This window comes from Equus przewalskii, chromosome 9 (assembly GCF_037783145.1).
Source record: "Equus przewalskii isolate Varuska chromosome 9, EquPr2, whole genome shotgun sequence".
NCBI classification, from domain to species: Eukaryota; Metazoa; Chordata; class Mammalia; order Perissodactyla; family Equidae; genus Equus; species Equus przewalskii.
The window spans coordinates 18517318-18533209 of NC_091839.1; the positions used below are offsets into that span (position 1 = coordinate 18517318).

Sequence of the window (15892 nt, forward strand, 5' to 3'; positions counted from 1 at the left end):
GGTCGACATGGTATTAGTTTTTCCATTTATTCAGACTTTGTCCTTAAATAAAGTTTATCCAATTTCCTCATAAAAATCTCATGCCTTTCTGGATGAATTAAGTCCCAAATATTTTATCAAAACATGAATAGGATACATATTATTACTAGTTTGGAAAAAATTTTTTTATTTTTGTGTATTTTTCTTGTGTCAATCCTCTTACCAAATTCTTTTTATTAATATTTATTTATTTTGAGTGGAGTCTCTCCAGTTTTCTGAGAATATAAATCATGTTTTCTTCACATAGATACCTTTGTCTCTTCCAGCTTAAAAAAAAAACACCAGTTTTCATTCCAATGATTTCATTTTCTTGCTTTATTACATTAGCTCAAAACTCCCAGATGAGTGTGAACAGTAGTAATGTTGTCACGTTTCTTTTTTTTTTTGGTTCTTATTTTAATGGGAATAGAGTTAGTATAAAACTATCTTATATCCTTTTGCTATTGGCCTTTGATAAATATCTTTATTGTGTTTGGATGGTCCTTTTTAGTCCTTATTTCCTTCATTTTCTGTTTGAACTTTCCTCCTCTCCTGGTTCCCGGGTGGTTAATCAATTACAGGATTGACTCACACCAGAAATACCTGCCTCATTTGGAAACCCAGGAGCTCAGGCCCCCAGCCCTCTACCTCCCTTGGGAAGTGGAGCATTACTGTCTTCAAAATCTGGCCCCTCCAATGTGCTCGAAGACATGACCATTCCCATAAACCTCAGGACAGAGGGTTAGGCAGAAGCCAACATTTGCCCCAGGGACTCCTGGGAAATGTAGTTCTCTCCCATCCTTGGCAAAGGCTGATGGGAGATGACCAAGCCCCCGGCTCTCTTCTCTCCTCAGGGACTGGAATTGACATCCCTGTCTTCCTCCTCCTGATCAACGGTGATGAGAAGATGCTGGAGGTATAGGGGTCTGGACTCCTGGGTCCTGAGTCTTTGGGGAGGAGGGTCTGTAAGTCTGGACTCCAGGTGGGGTGAATACCTGCCTTCCGTGACCTGACTCCCCGCTTTATCCTGTAGCGGATAGAGAATGCCACACAGGCTCAGCTCCCCTGCCTCCTGGTGGCTGGGTCTGGGGGAGCTGCAGACTGCCTGGCAGAGATCCTGGAAGACACCCTGGCTCCAGGGAGTGGAGGGGGCAGACGACGTGAAGTTCGAGATTGGATTAAGCGTTTCTTCCCCAAAGGGGACCCTGAGGTTCTGGAGGCCCAGGTATGACATTAGGGGCCAAACCCTGGATCCTGAGATGGGAGGGAGCTGGGGACCTGGGCCCCAGGGTTTTGAGAGATGGGGGTGCTGACGACTTGGAGTCCTGGATCCAAGGGAAGGGGGGAATGGGGGCCCAGACTTGTGGATTTGAGGGAGGAGGGGCTGGGGGCCTGGACTCCTGGGTCTGAGGGAGGAGGGGCTGGGGGCCAGGACCCCGGGGTCTGAGGGAGGAGGGGCTGGGGCTGGACTCCTGGGTCTGAGGGAGGAGGGGCTGGGGGCCTGGACTCCCGGGTCTGAGGGAGGAGGGGCTGGGGCTGGACTCCTGGGTCTGAGGGAGGAGGGGCTGGGGGCCTGGACTCCCGGGTCTGAGGGAGGAGGGGCTGGGGGATGGACTCCCGGGTCTGAGGGAGGAGGGGCTGGGGCCTGGACTCCTGGGTCTGAGGGAGGAGGGGCTGGGGGATGGACTCCCGGGTCTGAGGGAGGAGGGCCTGGGGGCCTGGACTCCTGGGTCTGAGGGAGGAGGGCCTGGGGGCCTGGACTCCTGGGTCTGAGGGAGGAGGGGCTGGGGGGTGGACTCCTGGGTCTGAGGGAGGAGGGCCTGGGGGCCTGGACTCCTGGGTCTGAGGGAGGAGGGGCTGGGGCCTGGACTCCTGGGTCTGAGGGAGGAGGGGCTGGGGCCTGGACTCCTGGGTGTGAGGGAGGAGGGGCTGAGGGCCTCCTCTCCTGGGTCTGAGGGAGGAAGGGCTGGGGCTGGACTCCCAGGTCTGAGGGAGGAGGGGCTGGGGGCCCAGACTCCTGTGTCCTGGAGGGGAATGGTCTCCTGTGTCTCTGTGGACAGGGCTCTGGAGGAGTTGGGCTGGGGATGCAGACTTTGGTGTTTTGCAGGTGGAGAAAATCATGACCCGGAAGGAGCTGCTGACAGTCTACTCAGCCGAAGACGGCCCTGAGGAGTTTGAGACCATCGTTCTGAAGGCCCTTGTCAAGGGTAAGACTTGGACGCCCAAATCCTTCCCCTCTTTCAGCTCAATTTTGGACTCCTTTCCTGGCCTGGCCACTTTATCCATCTTCTCTAAGCTAAGGTCTGTGCCCCTTTTTATCTCTTTTCTATTATCTTTCCCCTTTTCAGTGTTTCTTGGGGCTTTGCACGATGCTATTTGGACAGTTTTTCCAGGATACTGTCATTATGTTCCAACACTGCTTTCCTTCTGTTTGATCCATCCGTCCATATGTACATTGATCTCTCTGTCTTTCCATCTACGCATTATTTCATTCATTCTTCATTCTTCCATCCATCTATCCATCGATCTTGCCATCCCCCATCCATTGATAATTCCATCCACTCATAATCCATCCATCCATCCATTCTTCCATCTATTCATTCACCCACCCACCCTTTCTTCCTTTCTATATGTGTTAAGCACTGAGGGATAGGGGAGTTAGAGATGAACCAAAGCACTGCCTCCCAGTGGGGAACTCCTGACATTTCATTAAAAATGGTAAACTCAGGGGCTGGCCCGGTGGTGTAGTGGTTAAGTTCACGCACTCTGCTTCGGTGGCCCAGGGTTCTCAGGTTCGGATCTCGGGCGCAGACCTACACACAGCTCATCAAGCCATGCTGTGGCGGTGTCCCATATACAAAATAGAGGAAGATTGGCACAGATGTTAGTTCAAAGACAATCTTCCTCACCAAAAAAAAAAAAAAGAGAGAGAGAGAGAGAAAAAAAGGAATGGCAACTGAGAGGAAGGAAGGATGAAAACCAAGGTAGGGAGCATAATGGCTACATGGTAGAGGCTGGAGATGGGGCTCATTTATTCACTCAACAGACACCATCCCAGGCTCCAGAGACTGAGGCAGACCCATTTCCTGCTCTCAAGGACCCCAGATCCTACTGGGGTTGTTTGGACACAACCTTAAGTAAAATTAAGACCAAAGCGTGAGGGAGGAATCACTGTCGGTAAGGGGAGAAAATTCAAGGAGGAGCTGGGATTTAAATTGGGCCTTGAAAAGTCAGTAGAATTTGGACTCAGTGAGACGGGGCGGTGGGGTAGATGAGTGGTGAGGAGGATTCCTGGGGGTCTGTGGGAATGTGGGTGGGAAAGGTTATTTTCGGTGTCAGAATAGTTTTACAGGGAAAACACCCACTTAGATAAAATTTCCCAAGAGTCATAGTGTCCATTTATATAATGTGTCCTCAGCCCCAGGCCCCCACCCCAATTGTATCCACCATGTTCTGTGGTGTGGCAGAAAGAGCAGTTACTTTCGACTTTGGAGTCAGATAAAGCTGAATTTGAGTAACAGCTTGGCCCCTTCTTTGCTGTGTGACCTTGAGAAAGAGACTTCCCCTCTCTGAGCCTTAGTTTATCTCTCTGAACAATAGAAATAATACCTTGGAGGAGTGTTGAGAGCCTCACAGGCAACTTATGAGCAGTGCCTGGTCCCCCCGGTGTGGGGGAGAGCAATAAATGGGAGCTCTTAATATCATTCCATTTCCTATGGGGACATAACCTGAAACAGAGGATGACCCTCAGTGGGCAAATCGGATTCATTTTACAGAAATTAACTCACCAGCCTCCTAGGAGAAAACACAGCAGCTCTCTAAGATGTGGTTTGAAGGGATGGTGTTATAAGTCCATTACCTGCAGAAGTGGAAGTGATCACGCTCTGCCGGGGAAATCGGAGATAGCTGGACGGGCTGTGATCGCAGAGCTGAACGGATGGGGTTTCAGCAGGCAAGGAGGGAAGGCGGAAGGGAACGAATGCTCCGTAAGTGTCTAGTATGAGCCAGGCACTGTGCTGAGCAGTCGGCAGATATTTATGCCCAGATCCTCCATTCCTGCCTGCAAGGATCGTCTCCCCGATGGTGGCATGAAGCATGTGGCATGAAAGGAAGGTTGGAGACAAGGCCAGTGACGTGGGCAGGGCCAGACCACCCAGCACCCCAATTTTGTCTTGAGAGGCACAGGAGGGCCAGCATCAGTTCTATGTAGAGAAGGACCCTCTGGGACCAGGCAGAGGCAGAGTAGAGAGGAGAAGAGAGACCATGATGAAAAGGAAGAGATTGCTGTCATGGTGGGGGAACGGGATGAAGCTGGGGCCGGAGCTGGGCCATGGGGACAGTAAGGGGGGCTGGAAGGGACAGTGGCAGCACCTGGGGGTCTGCCTCATTGGGTGGACAAAGGGCCCGCCCCTGAGATGGGGAAAGATTGGTTTTAGGGACGGATGCTGAGCTCACTGTGGGACGTGGTGAGCAAGAAGGACCTGGGGGAGGTCAGGGTGATAAATGATGTGTCAAGGCAGAATATAAAGCAAGATGTTATAAGTCATTTATTTCCCTTTTCTTGAAACTGAAGAAAGTAGGGGAGATTCACAGAAATCCCACTCTGAATTTGCTTCTGGGTTTTGAAAAGAAATATAAGCTTAGGGCCGGTCCGGTAGTGCAGTGGTTAAGTTCACACGCTCTGCTTCAGTGGCTGGAGTTCATGGGTTCGGATCCCGGGGGCAGACCTACGTGCTGCTTATCAAGCCATGCTGTGGCAGGCGTCCCACATATAAAGTAGAGGAAGATGGGCACGGATGTTAGCTCAGGGCTAATCTTCCTCAAAAAAAAGAAGGAAGGAAGAAATATAAGATTGTGTGATCCGAGGCATATTACTACCCCTCTCTGGGCCTCTTGTTTCTTAACTATTAGCCTCAGAGGTTACGCTCATCAAGCTACAAATTCCTCCCAGTTCGGAACTTCTTCCTACAGTTCTTATTGATAACAATGCTACAAAGTGGGCACCATTATCATTCCCATCTTTTGTGTCTGTGTGTGAGGAAGATGATCCCTGAGCTAACATCTGTGCCAGTCTTCCTCTACTTTGTATATGGGATGCCACCGCACCGTGGCTTGATGAGCTGTGTGTAGGTCTGTGCCCGGGATCCAAACCAGAGAACACCAGGCCACTGGAGTGGAGTATGCGAACCTAACCACTATGCCACCAGGCCCACCCCTATCATTCCCATTTTATAGATGAGGAAACTGAGGCTCCCAAAGTTCAGTGGCTTGCCTGAAGTCATTCAGTTGGTCTTGGTGGAGCTGGGATTGGAACCCAGGCCTGCCTGCCTCAGAGCCCGTCGCTCCTCTCTGCTCCAGTAGATTACCTAGTTTTGCAACACCAATTTTTGGAACAACCAAAATGAGATGAAAGTCCCTCCTGAGCTCTGGAGCTAGATGTGGAGCAAGTGGAGACAGAAGGAAAAACTCTCTCCAAGCACAAGGGCTCTGAGACCCAGCAGGGTCTGGACTTTGCTTCACTTCTCCTGGGATCCACTGCGTACTTCAGACTCTTCAGGCCCTTGTTGACTGCACACGTTTGGATCCAATCAATTGTCGGATCAAAGTTTTAGAGGTCTCTTGTTCTTCCTTGCTGTTTTTTCTTCTCCCTCCCCAAAGCCCCAGTACATAGTCATCTATTCTGGTTGTAGGTCCTTCTGGTTCTTCCATGTGAGATGCTGCCACAGCACGGCTACTGACAGATGAGCGGTGTGGTTCCATGCCTGGGAACTGAACCCGGGCTGCTGAAGTGGAGCATGCCGGACTTTAACCACTAAGCCATCAGCCGTCAGGGCTGGCTCAATCCTTTTCTCTTTTTAACAACCTCCAGAGTCTTCTGGAATCCCTCTAATGTTTGGATCTTTTCCAACCTCATTTTCTGCTACTGTCAACTCTTTCTTCGCACAAGTGCCCCCAAGTTTCAAGAAATCAGAGTGACTCACACTTGCCATCATATCCTACTTTCCCGCACGCGGGCCTTGGCTCTGGCTGCTCTTGCTGCCTTGAAGGGTTTTTCCTCACTTTGGATGCACACCTCCCATTCCTACCACTCTTTCAACAGCCCCACTTCAACGCCCGTCTTCCAGGAGGCTCCTTTGGGTCACTCCCTACCTCTGTGATCGTCACCTCCCCTGGGCCCTAATCACATCCTGTGTTCGCCTCTGAGGGCACCAGTCACTCTAGTTATGGGGTTCTGGGACATATTTCCCCAGGATGAGCTCCTTCAGGGCAGGGACTGTATCTCCATCCCTCCCACTGCCTGGTCCGTAACCGACCTCAACAAATGTTAAATGAATAAATGATTCCTTTTCCTTCTTCTCGGGGGCTCTAAACCACCGGTCTGCCCTCTGCTCCTGAGTCAAATGACCTTTTACTTGTAATAGCCTGACTTCTTAAAAACCCCAGACTCTGCCCAACAATACCCCCTTGATATGGCATTTAAATGTCAGGCATCCGGGGGCCGGCCTGGTGGCGCAGCGGTGAAGTTTGCAGATTCGCTTCGGCAGCCCGAGGTCCGCCAGTTCGGATCCCGGGTGTGGACATGGCACCGCTTGGCAAGCCATGCTGTGGTAGGCATCCCACATATAAAGTAGAGGAAGATGGGCACGGATGTTAGCTCAGGGCCAGTCTTCCTTAGCAAAAAGAGGAGGATTGGCGGCAGATGTTAGCTCAGGGCTAATCTTCCTCAAAAAAAAAAAAAAAAAAGTAAGGTATCCGAAATAGAAGCAAAACAGACCTCCATCAGCTGTTGCCACACTCCCCCTGACTTCTTGCCCCCTCTTCCTCTCACCCTTTCAGCCTGTGGGAGCTCTGAGGCCTCAGCTTACCTGGATGAGTTGCGTTTGGCTGTGGCTTGGAACCGTGTGGACATTGCCCAGAGTGAACTCTTCCGGGGTGACATCCAATGGCGGGTGAGAGGTCGGGGCCAGGAGGTTGGGGATCCTGACACGGGGGATGAACTCTCCTTCTTCCCTGACATTTAGCCGTGCCTTCCATTATGGCCTGTCCAGCTTTCTCTTAATTGTCCATCCATCTCTGATTGTCCATCTGTCCCCATCTTGTTCCCTGTCTCCCCATCCCTCCATCCATCCATGCATCGATCGTCACTTACAGCTCTGTTTCCTCATCTCTTGTCCTTAACCTCTGACCTCAGCTGGACTTCTGTCTGCCTCTGCTCATCTCTTCCCACTTTCATCCCATCCCTGCCAGTCCTTCCACCTGGAGGCCTCCCTCATGGACGCCCTCCTGAATGACCAGCCGGAGTTCGTGCGCTTGCTCATCTCCCATGGCCTTAGCCTGGGCCGCTTCCTGACTCCGACGCGCCTGGCTCAGCTCTACAGCGCGGCGCCCCCCAGCTCGCTCATCCGCAGCCTTCTGGACCAAGCGTCCCACTCCCACGGCGGGAGCACCAAAACCTCAGCCCCTAAACCCTCTGGGGAGCCCCAACCCCCTAACGTGGGGCAGGTGCTTCGGATGCTGCTGGGGGAGACGTGGGCGCCGAGGTACCACGTCGGGGACGCCGGGGATCCCCACCCGGGCTGTGGCTACGGGGAGAGCGAAAGCGTAAGAACCGTGCGAGGCTGGGGTGGGGAAGCGCGGAAGGGCCTGGGGGCGTGGCTATGTCAGTCGGGGGCGTGGCCAGAGTGCGGAGGTGGGGCTGGTGGTTGGGGGCGGGGCCAGGCAGGGTCGGGGGCGGGGCCCATCCTGACCACGCCTCCCCCTCCCTGCAGAGTGGCCTGCTTTCGGACTTGGTCACCCCAGAGCGCAGGCTGAGCGCTGTCGTCGGGCAGGCCCCGTGGAACGACCTGCTCCTCTGGGCACTGCTCCTGAACAGGGCTCAGATGGCCGTGTACTTCTGGGAGATGGTGAGCGCTGCCTTGCTCTCTGGTTCTACCCTCTCCTACGTCTCTGTCCTTTATTTCTGCGCCACTCCAATGCCCCGGCTCTCCGACTCCCTGACTTCTGACGTCACCCCGACCCCCACCCCCATCCTCCATTCCTGAAACGACTCCAACTTCTGCTTCTTTTTTTCCCCGCCCAAATCATGCTTTTGTTGTAACTTGCCTTTTCTGTTGGCGATGTCTCTTGGGCGTTTTTTCTTGTTCATCCATGTGAATCGATCTCATTTCGTTCAAAAGGGTTGCCTGCGTGAGGAAGTCAGGCGTCACCCTGTGGCTGACGGGACGTCATTTAAACATAGTTACACTTGCTGTACATCGCTGTAGTTGCAACCTAGATGGGAACAAAACTAGAGGCAAGGATGCTACGTAACAAGGTAAAGCTTGGCTCCTCCAGGCAGCCGAGATGAGGGCCTGGACAGAAGCAGATGAGATGGAGGTGTTGAGACCTTGGAGAAGTTTGAAAAATTTTAAAAAAAGAAAAAGAAAAGAAGAGTCTTGGGGTTTGAATAGGATCTAAGCTAGAGCCTATTTTTATGCCATAGAAATATCTTCTTTTTTTTAGATTTTATTTTTTTCCTTTTTTCTCCCAAAGCCCTCTGGTACATAGTTGTGTATTTCTTCTTAGTTGGGGGTCCTTCTAGTTGTGGCATGTGGGACGCCGCCTCAGCATGGCCCGGTGAGCGGTGCCGTGTCCGCGCCCAGGATTCGAAGTGGTGAAACCCTGGGCCGCCGAAGCAGAGTGCGCAACCTTAACCACTGGGCCACAGGGCCGGCCCCCATATGCCATAGAAATATCTTGACAGGACTTCTTCAGCCTTGGGTTGTTTTCAGCCCATCAGGTCATCGGTTAAGTATAGACCTTTTTTTCATCGAGATAAAATTCACCATTTAAACCATTTAAAACTGTACAGTTCAGCAGCCTTTGATACACTCACAGTGTTGTGCAGCCACCAGAACATTTAGTTCCAGAACATTTTCATCAGCTCCAAAGGGAGCCTGGTACCCATGAAGGGGCCAGTCCCCATTCCCTCTTCCCTCCAGCCCCTGGCAACCACCCCTCAGCCCTCTGTCTCCCTGGATTTACCTGTTCTGGATATTTTATATAAATAGAATCATATAATATGTGGTCTTCTGCATCTGACTTCTTTCACTTAGCGTGTGTTTCCGTCGTTCATCCACGTGGTCGCCTCTGTCCGTCCTTCATTCTGTTTTGTTGCTGAACGTTCTGTTGTGTGCATAGACCACATTTTTTCATCCATTCATCCACTGATGGACACTTGAGTTGTTTCTGCTTTTCGGCTATCGTGACTAGTGCTTCTGTGAATATTTGTGTCCAAGTGTTTGTTTGAATACCTGTTTTCAGTTCTTCTGGATATACACCTCCGAATGGGATTCCTGCGTCATGTGGTAACTCTACATTTAACTTTTTGACGAGCAGCCAGACTGTTTTCCACAGTGGCTGCGCCACTTGACGTTCTCACCAGCAGCGTATGGGGGTTCCATTTTGTCCACGTCCTCAACAACACTTGTTATTTTCTGTTTTTTTTTTTTTTATTGTGGTAAAATACAGATAATATAAAATTTACCATTTTAACCATTTTTAAGTATGTAATTCACTGGCGTTAAGTACATTCACATTGTTGTGCAACCATTGTCATCATCCGTCTCCAGAACCTTTCATCATGGCAAACTGAAACTCGGTACCCATCAGACAATAACTCCCCGTTCCCACCAGCCGCTGGCAACACCATTCCACTTTCTATCTCCGTGAATTTGCCTCCTCCAGGTACCTCATAGAGATGGGATCATACAATATTTGTCCTTTTGTGTCTGGCTTATTTCACTTAGTATTATATTTTCAAGGTTCGTCCATGTTGTAGCATGTGTCAGAGCATCCTTCCTTTTTTAGGGTTGAGTAATATCTTACGGTGTAGATATACTGCGTTTTGTTTATCCGTTCATGTGTTGACGGGCACATGGGTTGTTTTGACTTTTTGGCTATTGTGAATAACACCGCTATGAACACTGGCGTACAGATACCTGTTTGAGTCCCTGCTCTCAGTTGTTTTGAGTACGTATCCAGGAGTGGAATTGCTGGATCTTATGGTAATTCTAGGGTTAGTTTTGTGAGGAACCACCATACTATTTTCCACAGTGGCTGTGCCGTCGTACATTTCTACCGGCAATGCACAAGGGTTCCAGTTTCTCCCCATCTTCATCAACGCTTGTTATTTTCTGTGGGTTTTTTTTTTACTTTTGATAATTGCCATCCTAATGGGTGTGAAGTGGCACGCCACTGTGGTTTTGGTTTACATTTCCTTAATGATGAGTGATGTTGAGCATCTTTTCACAGGCTTATTGGCCATTTATATATCTTTGGAGAAATCTCTATTCAAGTTCTTTGCCTATTTTTTAATTGACTTGTTTGTCTTTTTTGTTGTTGAATTATGAGTTCTTTATATGTTCTGGATATGAATCCCTTATCAGATATACGAATTGCAAATATGTTCTCCCTTTCTGTGGGTTGTCTTTTCGCTCTGTTGGTAGTGTTTTCTGATGCACAAAGGTTTTAGATTTTTTTTTTTGAGGAAGATTAGCCCTGAGCTAACATCCACCGCCAATCCTCCTCTTCTTTGCTGAGGAAGACTGGCCGTGAGCTAACATCTGTGCCCATCTTCCTCTACTTTATATGTGGGACGCCTGCCACAGCATGGCTTGCCAAGCAGTGCCATGTCCACACCCGGGATCCACCCCGGTGAACCCCAGGCCGCCGAAGTGGAACGTGTGAACTTAACTGCTGCACCACCGGGCCGGCCACAAAAGTTTTAAATTTGGATGAAGTCCAATTTGTCTAATTTTTCTTTGGTCACTTGTGCTTTTGGTCTCATATCTAAGTAACCATTGCCAAATCCAGGGTCATAAAATTTTATCCCTATGTTTACTTATAAGAGTTTTATAGTTTTATAATTATTGTATATATTATAATTATTTAAGCCTACATGTTAGTCTTTTTTTAATTTATTTTTTAATTGAGGTAACATTGGTTTATAACATTATATAAATTTCAGGCGTAAATCATTATATTATACGTGTTAATCTTTTTTTTTTTTCTCCCCAAAGCCCCATGGTACATAGTTGTATATTCTTAGCTGTGGGTCCTTTTAGCTGTGGCATGTGGGATGGCGCGTCAGCATGACTCGATGAGTGGTGCCATGTCCGTGCCCAGGATCCGAACCGGTGAAACCCTGGGCCGCCGAAGCGGAGCGCGAGAACTTAACCACTCGGCCACAGGGCCGGCCCTGAGAATAGTTTCTATTAGTTTCTTTTTTCCTGCTTTTTGTGGGTTGTTTGTTTGTTTAGTGACTTTTATAAGCTATTTTCGTAAAGTTTGTATTCTTTGTCAGGTGTGGCCACTGAAGTCTGTTACCAAGGTGACCGAAGCTTCAGAGATGTTATCTACAAGGAACCTAGTGGGAGTGATGTTTGTTTACCTATATGACGTTTAAGAATAATCATTAGTGGCTGTCTGACCCTTGGTCTCAAGTCCTCCTGTTAGTTAAGCATTCAGCTAGTGACTTGACAGAGACTGCCTTGAATGCCCGGGGCGGGGGGCGGGGGGGACAGACAAAACTCTCGCAGCTTGGAGCTGGGGTCCGTGTCAGAGCTGTCAGCCTGTTTACAGTTCTGCCTTAGCCTTCCCTTCCTGCTTTTGCTGAGCCTCCAGGTCAGCCAGAGGTGAAAGCTTCGGATTTTCTCTCGTCTTTTGTGAGCATGCCTCCAGTCTCGGTCATGCAGTGTAATCTTCTAGATTCCTTGATACACGTAGGAGCTTTTCAAACCCATTATTCTCCAAAGTACCTCTCTGCCCAGCCGCCTCCCTCCCAAGCCGTTCAGTGTATCCGTTGCTTGCCTTGACTGTTATTCTTTGCCTCAGGCAGCTGAGGCTAATATATTTGTCTTGAAATGCTTTCAAAGACCACCTGGGAAGCCGCTTCTGCTCTGGGAAGCCGCTTCTGCTCTGGGAAGCTCCAAGACCAGTGAAACAAAGGCAAGCCCTTCAGCTGTTCCTTCAAGGAGCCACCAGCTAGGTCATAGGCCCAACCATAATTATTTAAGAGTAAGATCTGAATCGCCCCCTCTGGTAGCAACAGCCTGCGCCAGGAATGCGGGCCGTTGCCTTCAAGGCCGCCACTGAGCTGGGGGGCAGGTTAGTTAAAATGTCACAGTGCTCTTTTCCTGAAATTTAGCATTTTCTTTCTTCATTAAGCATTCTCTTATTTGTTGTAAGTTTTCTATTAGATTCCAGAATTCTCAAAAAGTTGATTCTGACAGCTTTTGCCAGCTTATTTGTTGCTTTTGTGGACGGACGGGGTTTTGAAGTTCTCTGCCATGATAGGCGACATCGCCAGTTGCCTTTTGACCTGTGACCTCTGACATTAATGTCACTCCAGCCCAGTTCCAGTCTCTGAACCGCCTGACGTCTGTCATTTTCACCTGATGTCCAGTTTCTTCCAGATCCGTCTGCAAACATTGCTTTATCCTTGGCCTCTGGTGTCCCTGGTTAATTTCTGACATCCGGCTCCGTCTCTCCCTCCATCACAGGCTTCCACCCTCCTTCATCCCTGTAGGAAGCTCATTCCACACCCTGACCCTATCCGTGACCCGTCTCTGTTTCTCCAGGGCTCCAACGCTGTGGCCTCAGCTCTTGGGGCCTGTTTGTTGCTGCGAGTGCTGGCGCGCCTCGAGACCGAGGCCCAGGAGGCGGCGCGGAGGAAGGAACTGGCGGCCAAGTTTGAGGGGCTGGGTGTCGGTGCGTGGGGCATGGGTGCTGGGGGCACGGACAGTGCTGCATGAAGTCCATCTCCCCACTCCCCCTCTCGGGATCTTGCTCCCCACCCTTCCATGCCCTTATTTCTCCCCTCATACTGTCTTCCCACCCCTTTCCCCCTGCCCCCAGACCTCTTTGGCGAGTGCTACCACAGCAGCGAGGAACGGGCCTCCCGGCTGCTCCTCCGGCGCTGCCCGCTCTGGGGGGATGCCACCTGCTTCCAGCTTGCCATGCAGGCTGACGCCCGTGCCTTCTTTGCCCAGGACGGGATACAGGTGAGCATCTGAGACCCCAACATCCCAGACAGTTCCCAACTGGACTCTGGGAAGCGTGGAGGATAAGCCCCTGCCATTGCGGGCAGTCCGTCGTCTTGACCAGCCCCTCCCCCTGGAGACCACCGCTCCTCTAGAAAGTCTCAGGCCTCTCCCAGAAAGGCTGCTCTTCCCCTAAGAAGCTCCTCCCTCTGCCACAGGAAAGCCAGCCTTCCCCCAGCAAAGCCCACCCTCCTAAAAGTTCCAGTCCGGATAACAGGAATTCCTGGTGACTTTACTAGGAAGTCCTTCCCACTTCCTTACGAGGTCCCCACTCCTAAGTTTCAACTAGAGTGACGTCACCGGACAATTACCTATTGTTCTGGACAAAGACAAACTCTGCTTCAGGAAATCCCACCCTTCCTATAGGAAATCCTGTCCTTCGGGAAGCCCTGCCTGCCCCCACAGTCCCTCCCATCCTGCCAATCCTGACATTTTGAAAACTTTCTCAGTCTCCTTAATCTAAATTTGACAGGGGCTCAGAGAGTCCCACCCTCAGGACAGGACGTTCTGCCTACCTGACGGGAAGTCCCATCCTCACCTGTTGGAATGATTTGGTGGGGCTTTCAAAGAATTACCCAGAGTGCTTTGCTTTGAAGAGTGGTTGAACTCATGGCTTCCAGCTTGCGCCCCTTCCTGAACCTCCCTGTGCCCCATCTGTGAGCAGGGAGAAAGTACTGGTACCTGTCCTCCTGGGGGTGTGGTGAGGGTTAATTGAAGTGCTTAGCCCAGCATCTGCCATATTGGGTTAATAAATGTTAGCTGTCTGCCTCTCTTAGCTAAAACCTGGGACAGGTGGCCCTCGCCTTCCCCCACCTCCCACAGTTATGGTCCTGGCATTGAGCACTTGCTCTGGGCCTTAGAGCTGTGGCCCAGTCCTTGCCTGGGGTCTTCAGGAGGGGGCTGCGAGTATATTCAGACTCCTGATTCTCCCCACACCCCACAGTCTCTGCTGACACAGAAGTGGTGGGGGGAGATGGACAGCACCACGCCCATCTGGGCCCTGGTTCTTGCCTTCTTTTGCCCCCCACTCATCTACACCGACCTCATCACCTTCAGGTCAGTCCCTCGGGGTTAGATGGGCAGGAGGGGGCGCTCAGTGTCTCCTGTCTGCTCACTTCTGGCTGCCTTTCTACTTGGTCTGTCCGGTGCCCCACCTCTTGTTCATTCTCTTTGCCTTCTCAAACTGGGGGCGTGTTCTGGGAGCTGAGATTTTGGGGGTCTCTCTGTGGTATTGCTAGGGGCCGTTCCTCTGCCCTCTGGCCATGGCTCTGGGGGAAGGTCCCTTTGGGGTGACTCTGGGGAGGCACCTCGCCATCTCCCTGCCATGTTGCTGGGTGAAGAATTTGGGGTCTTTCTGGAGAATTCCTCTCCCACTCTCGCCTGCCCCCATTTCTCCCTCTGTGCTTCCCTCCAGGAAGTCAGAGGAGGAGTCCACACAGAAGGACCTGATGTTTGACATGGATACAGACATCAATGGGGAAGGGCCTGCCGGGTGAGTGAGACACCAGCACCCTGTGAGCTGGGACACCCTGGGCGGCTTCAGGAGCACGGGGCACTGGGAGCAAGGCCAGAGGGGAGAGACGTGGGGCTTCAGGAGATGGTGGTTTCTTGAAGCCACTGAAGCTACTGAGGAAGTTTCCCAAATGCCACGCTCCAGGCTTGGTTCTGCCACCAAGGAGTTCCTCAGTGGAAATCAACTTGCTTCATGCTACATGTACTTCTGTTCCATGTCGCAAGTGGAATTGCATGGATTTGGTTCATTTGGGGATCTTTGGCCTACTTTTTTCTCCTGACTCCAGGGCCTTTGTTCTTTGGTGCCCATGAAGGTCTTTTCAAAATCAGGCCTAAACAAATGAAATAAAATATTTATCCATCTTCCGATAATCCTGCAGCGTGGAGGTGCTGAGGGACGTGGCTCTGAGTCAAGCAGACCTAAGTTCAAATCCTGACTTTGACTTGGGCGGTGACTTCACCCCTGAGCCTCAGCTTTCTTTTCTGTAAAGAGAAGGCACATGGAAGGTTGTCCCTGTGTTAGTCAGGCTGGGGTGGGTAATGCTGCAATGACAAGACATCCCAGACTCTCCGTGGCTGGCAGCAGCGAAGCTTTAGCTCTCCCTCTCACTCCAGTCACGGGTGGGCCGTGGCTCTGCTCCACGTGGTCTCCACTTTGGGATGAGCAGGCACCTCCAAGCTGAGATGATGCTGGTCTCATGGCAGAGGGAAAGGAGACGTGGTGAACCAGCTACTGGCTCTTAAAGGGAAGTGACAGGTGTCACTCTTGCCCATATTTCATTGGTAAAGCAAGTCGTATGGGGATTCCTCAGCTCCTAATTCTCCCATTGGGAGAGAACCAAAATATCTGGTGCATCGTCATACAGGGTACCGTGATGCCTGATGGAGTGGGAGCGAGGATTCTTGGAGATAATGTGGAGAAAATGCATAGCGTAGTGCTTGGCACATGGTCAGTGCTCAGTTAATGGGGATTATCATTACTACTGCTATTATTAATACATTTATTATTTATTTTGTTGAATGGCGTGTGTGTGTGTGTGTGTGTGTGTGTGTGTATGTGTGTAGGTATAAGGGTCTTAATCTATAGTAAGAGAGAAATAGGAAGAGGCCCACATTTATACCCATCTTTGCATCCTCCATCTCTACTTTAGCCATATAAATGGGGAAAGGATGGACCACACCCTCCAATATCCCAGAAGAAGAAATGTTTCTGATAACCAGACTGCCAATAGTCTGTAAAACCCACTACATACCTCATGAAATGTCAAATTTAAATGTGT

The 15892-nt window shown here is 50.6% G+C and overlaps 1 protein-coding gene across 3 annotated transcripts in view; it reads left to right on the forward strand.

Moving 5' to 3' along the window:
• Window positions 1-15892, forward strand: part of TRPM4 (transient receptor potential cation channel subfamily M member 4) — a 46078-nt gene that overhangs the window by 15029 nt on the left and 15157 nt on the right. For 2 of the 3 annotated variants that reach the window (XM_070558187.1, XM_070558188.1), the window contains exons 7-16: window positions 873-934; window positions 1052-1243; window positions 2126-2225; window positions 6856-6968; window positions 7267-7620; window positions 7788-7922; window positions 12639-12768; window positions 12916-13061; window positions 14044-14156; window positions 14515-14592. In XM_070558187.1, the coding sequence (XP_070414288.1) occupies window positions 873-934; window positions 1052-1243; window positions 2126-2225; window positions 6856-6968; window positions 7267-7620; window positions 7788-7922; window positions 12639-12768; window positions 12916-13061; window positions 14044-14156; window positions 14515-14592 (1423 nt within the window). Of the gene's footprint in view, window positions 1-872; window positions 935-1051; window positions 1244-2125; window positions 2226-5770; window positions 6627-6855; window positions 6969-7266; window positions 7621-7787; window positions 7923-12638; window positions 12769-12915; window positions 13062-14043; window positions 14157-14514; window positions 14593-15892 lie in introns of those variants that run through there. The other variant, XM_070558189.1, reaches the window with a different exon arrangement.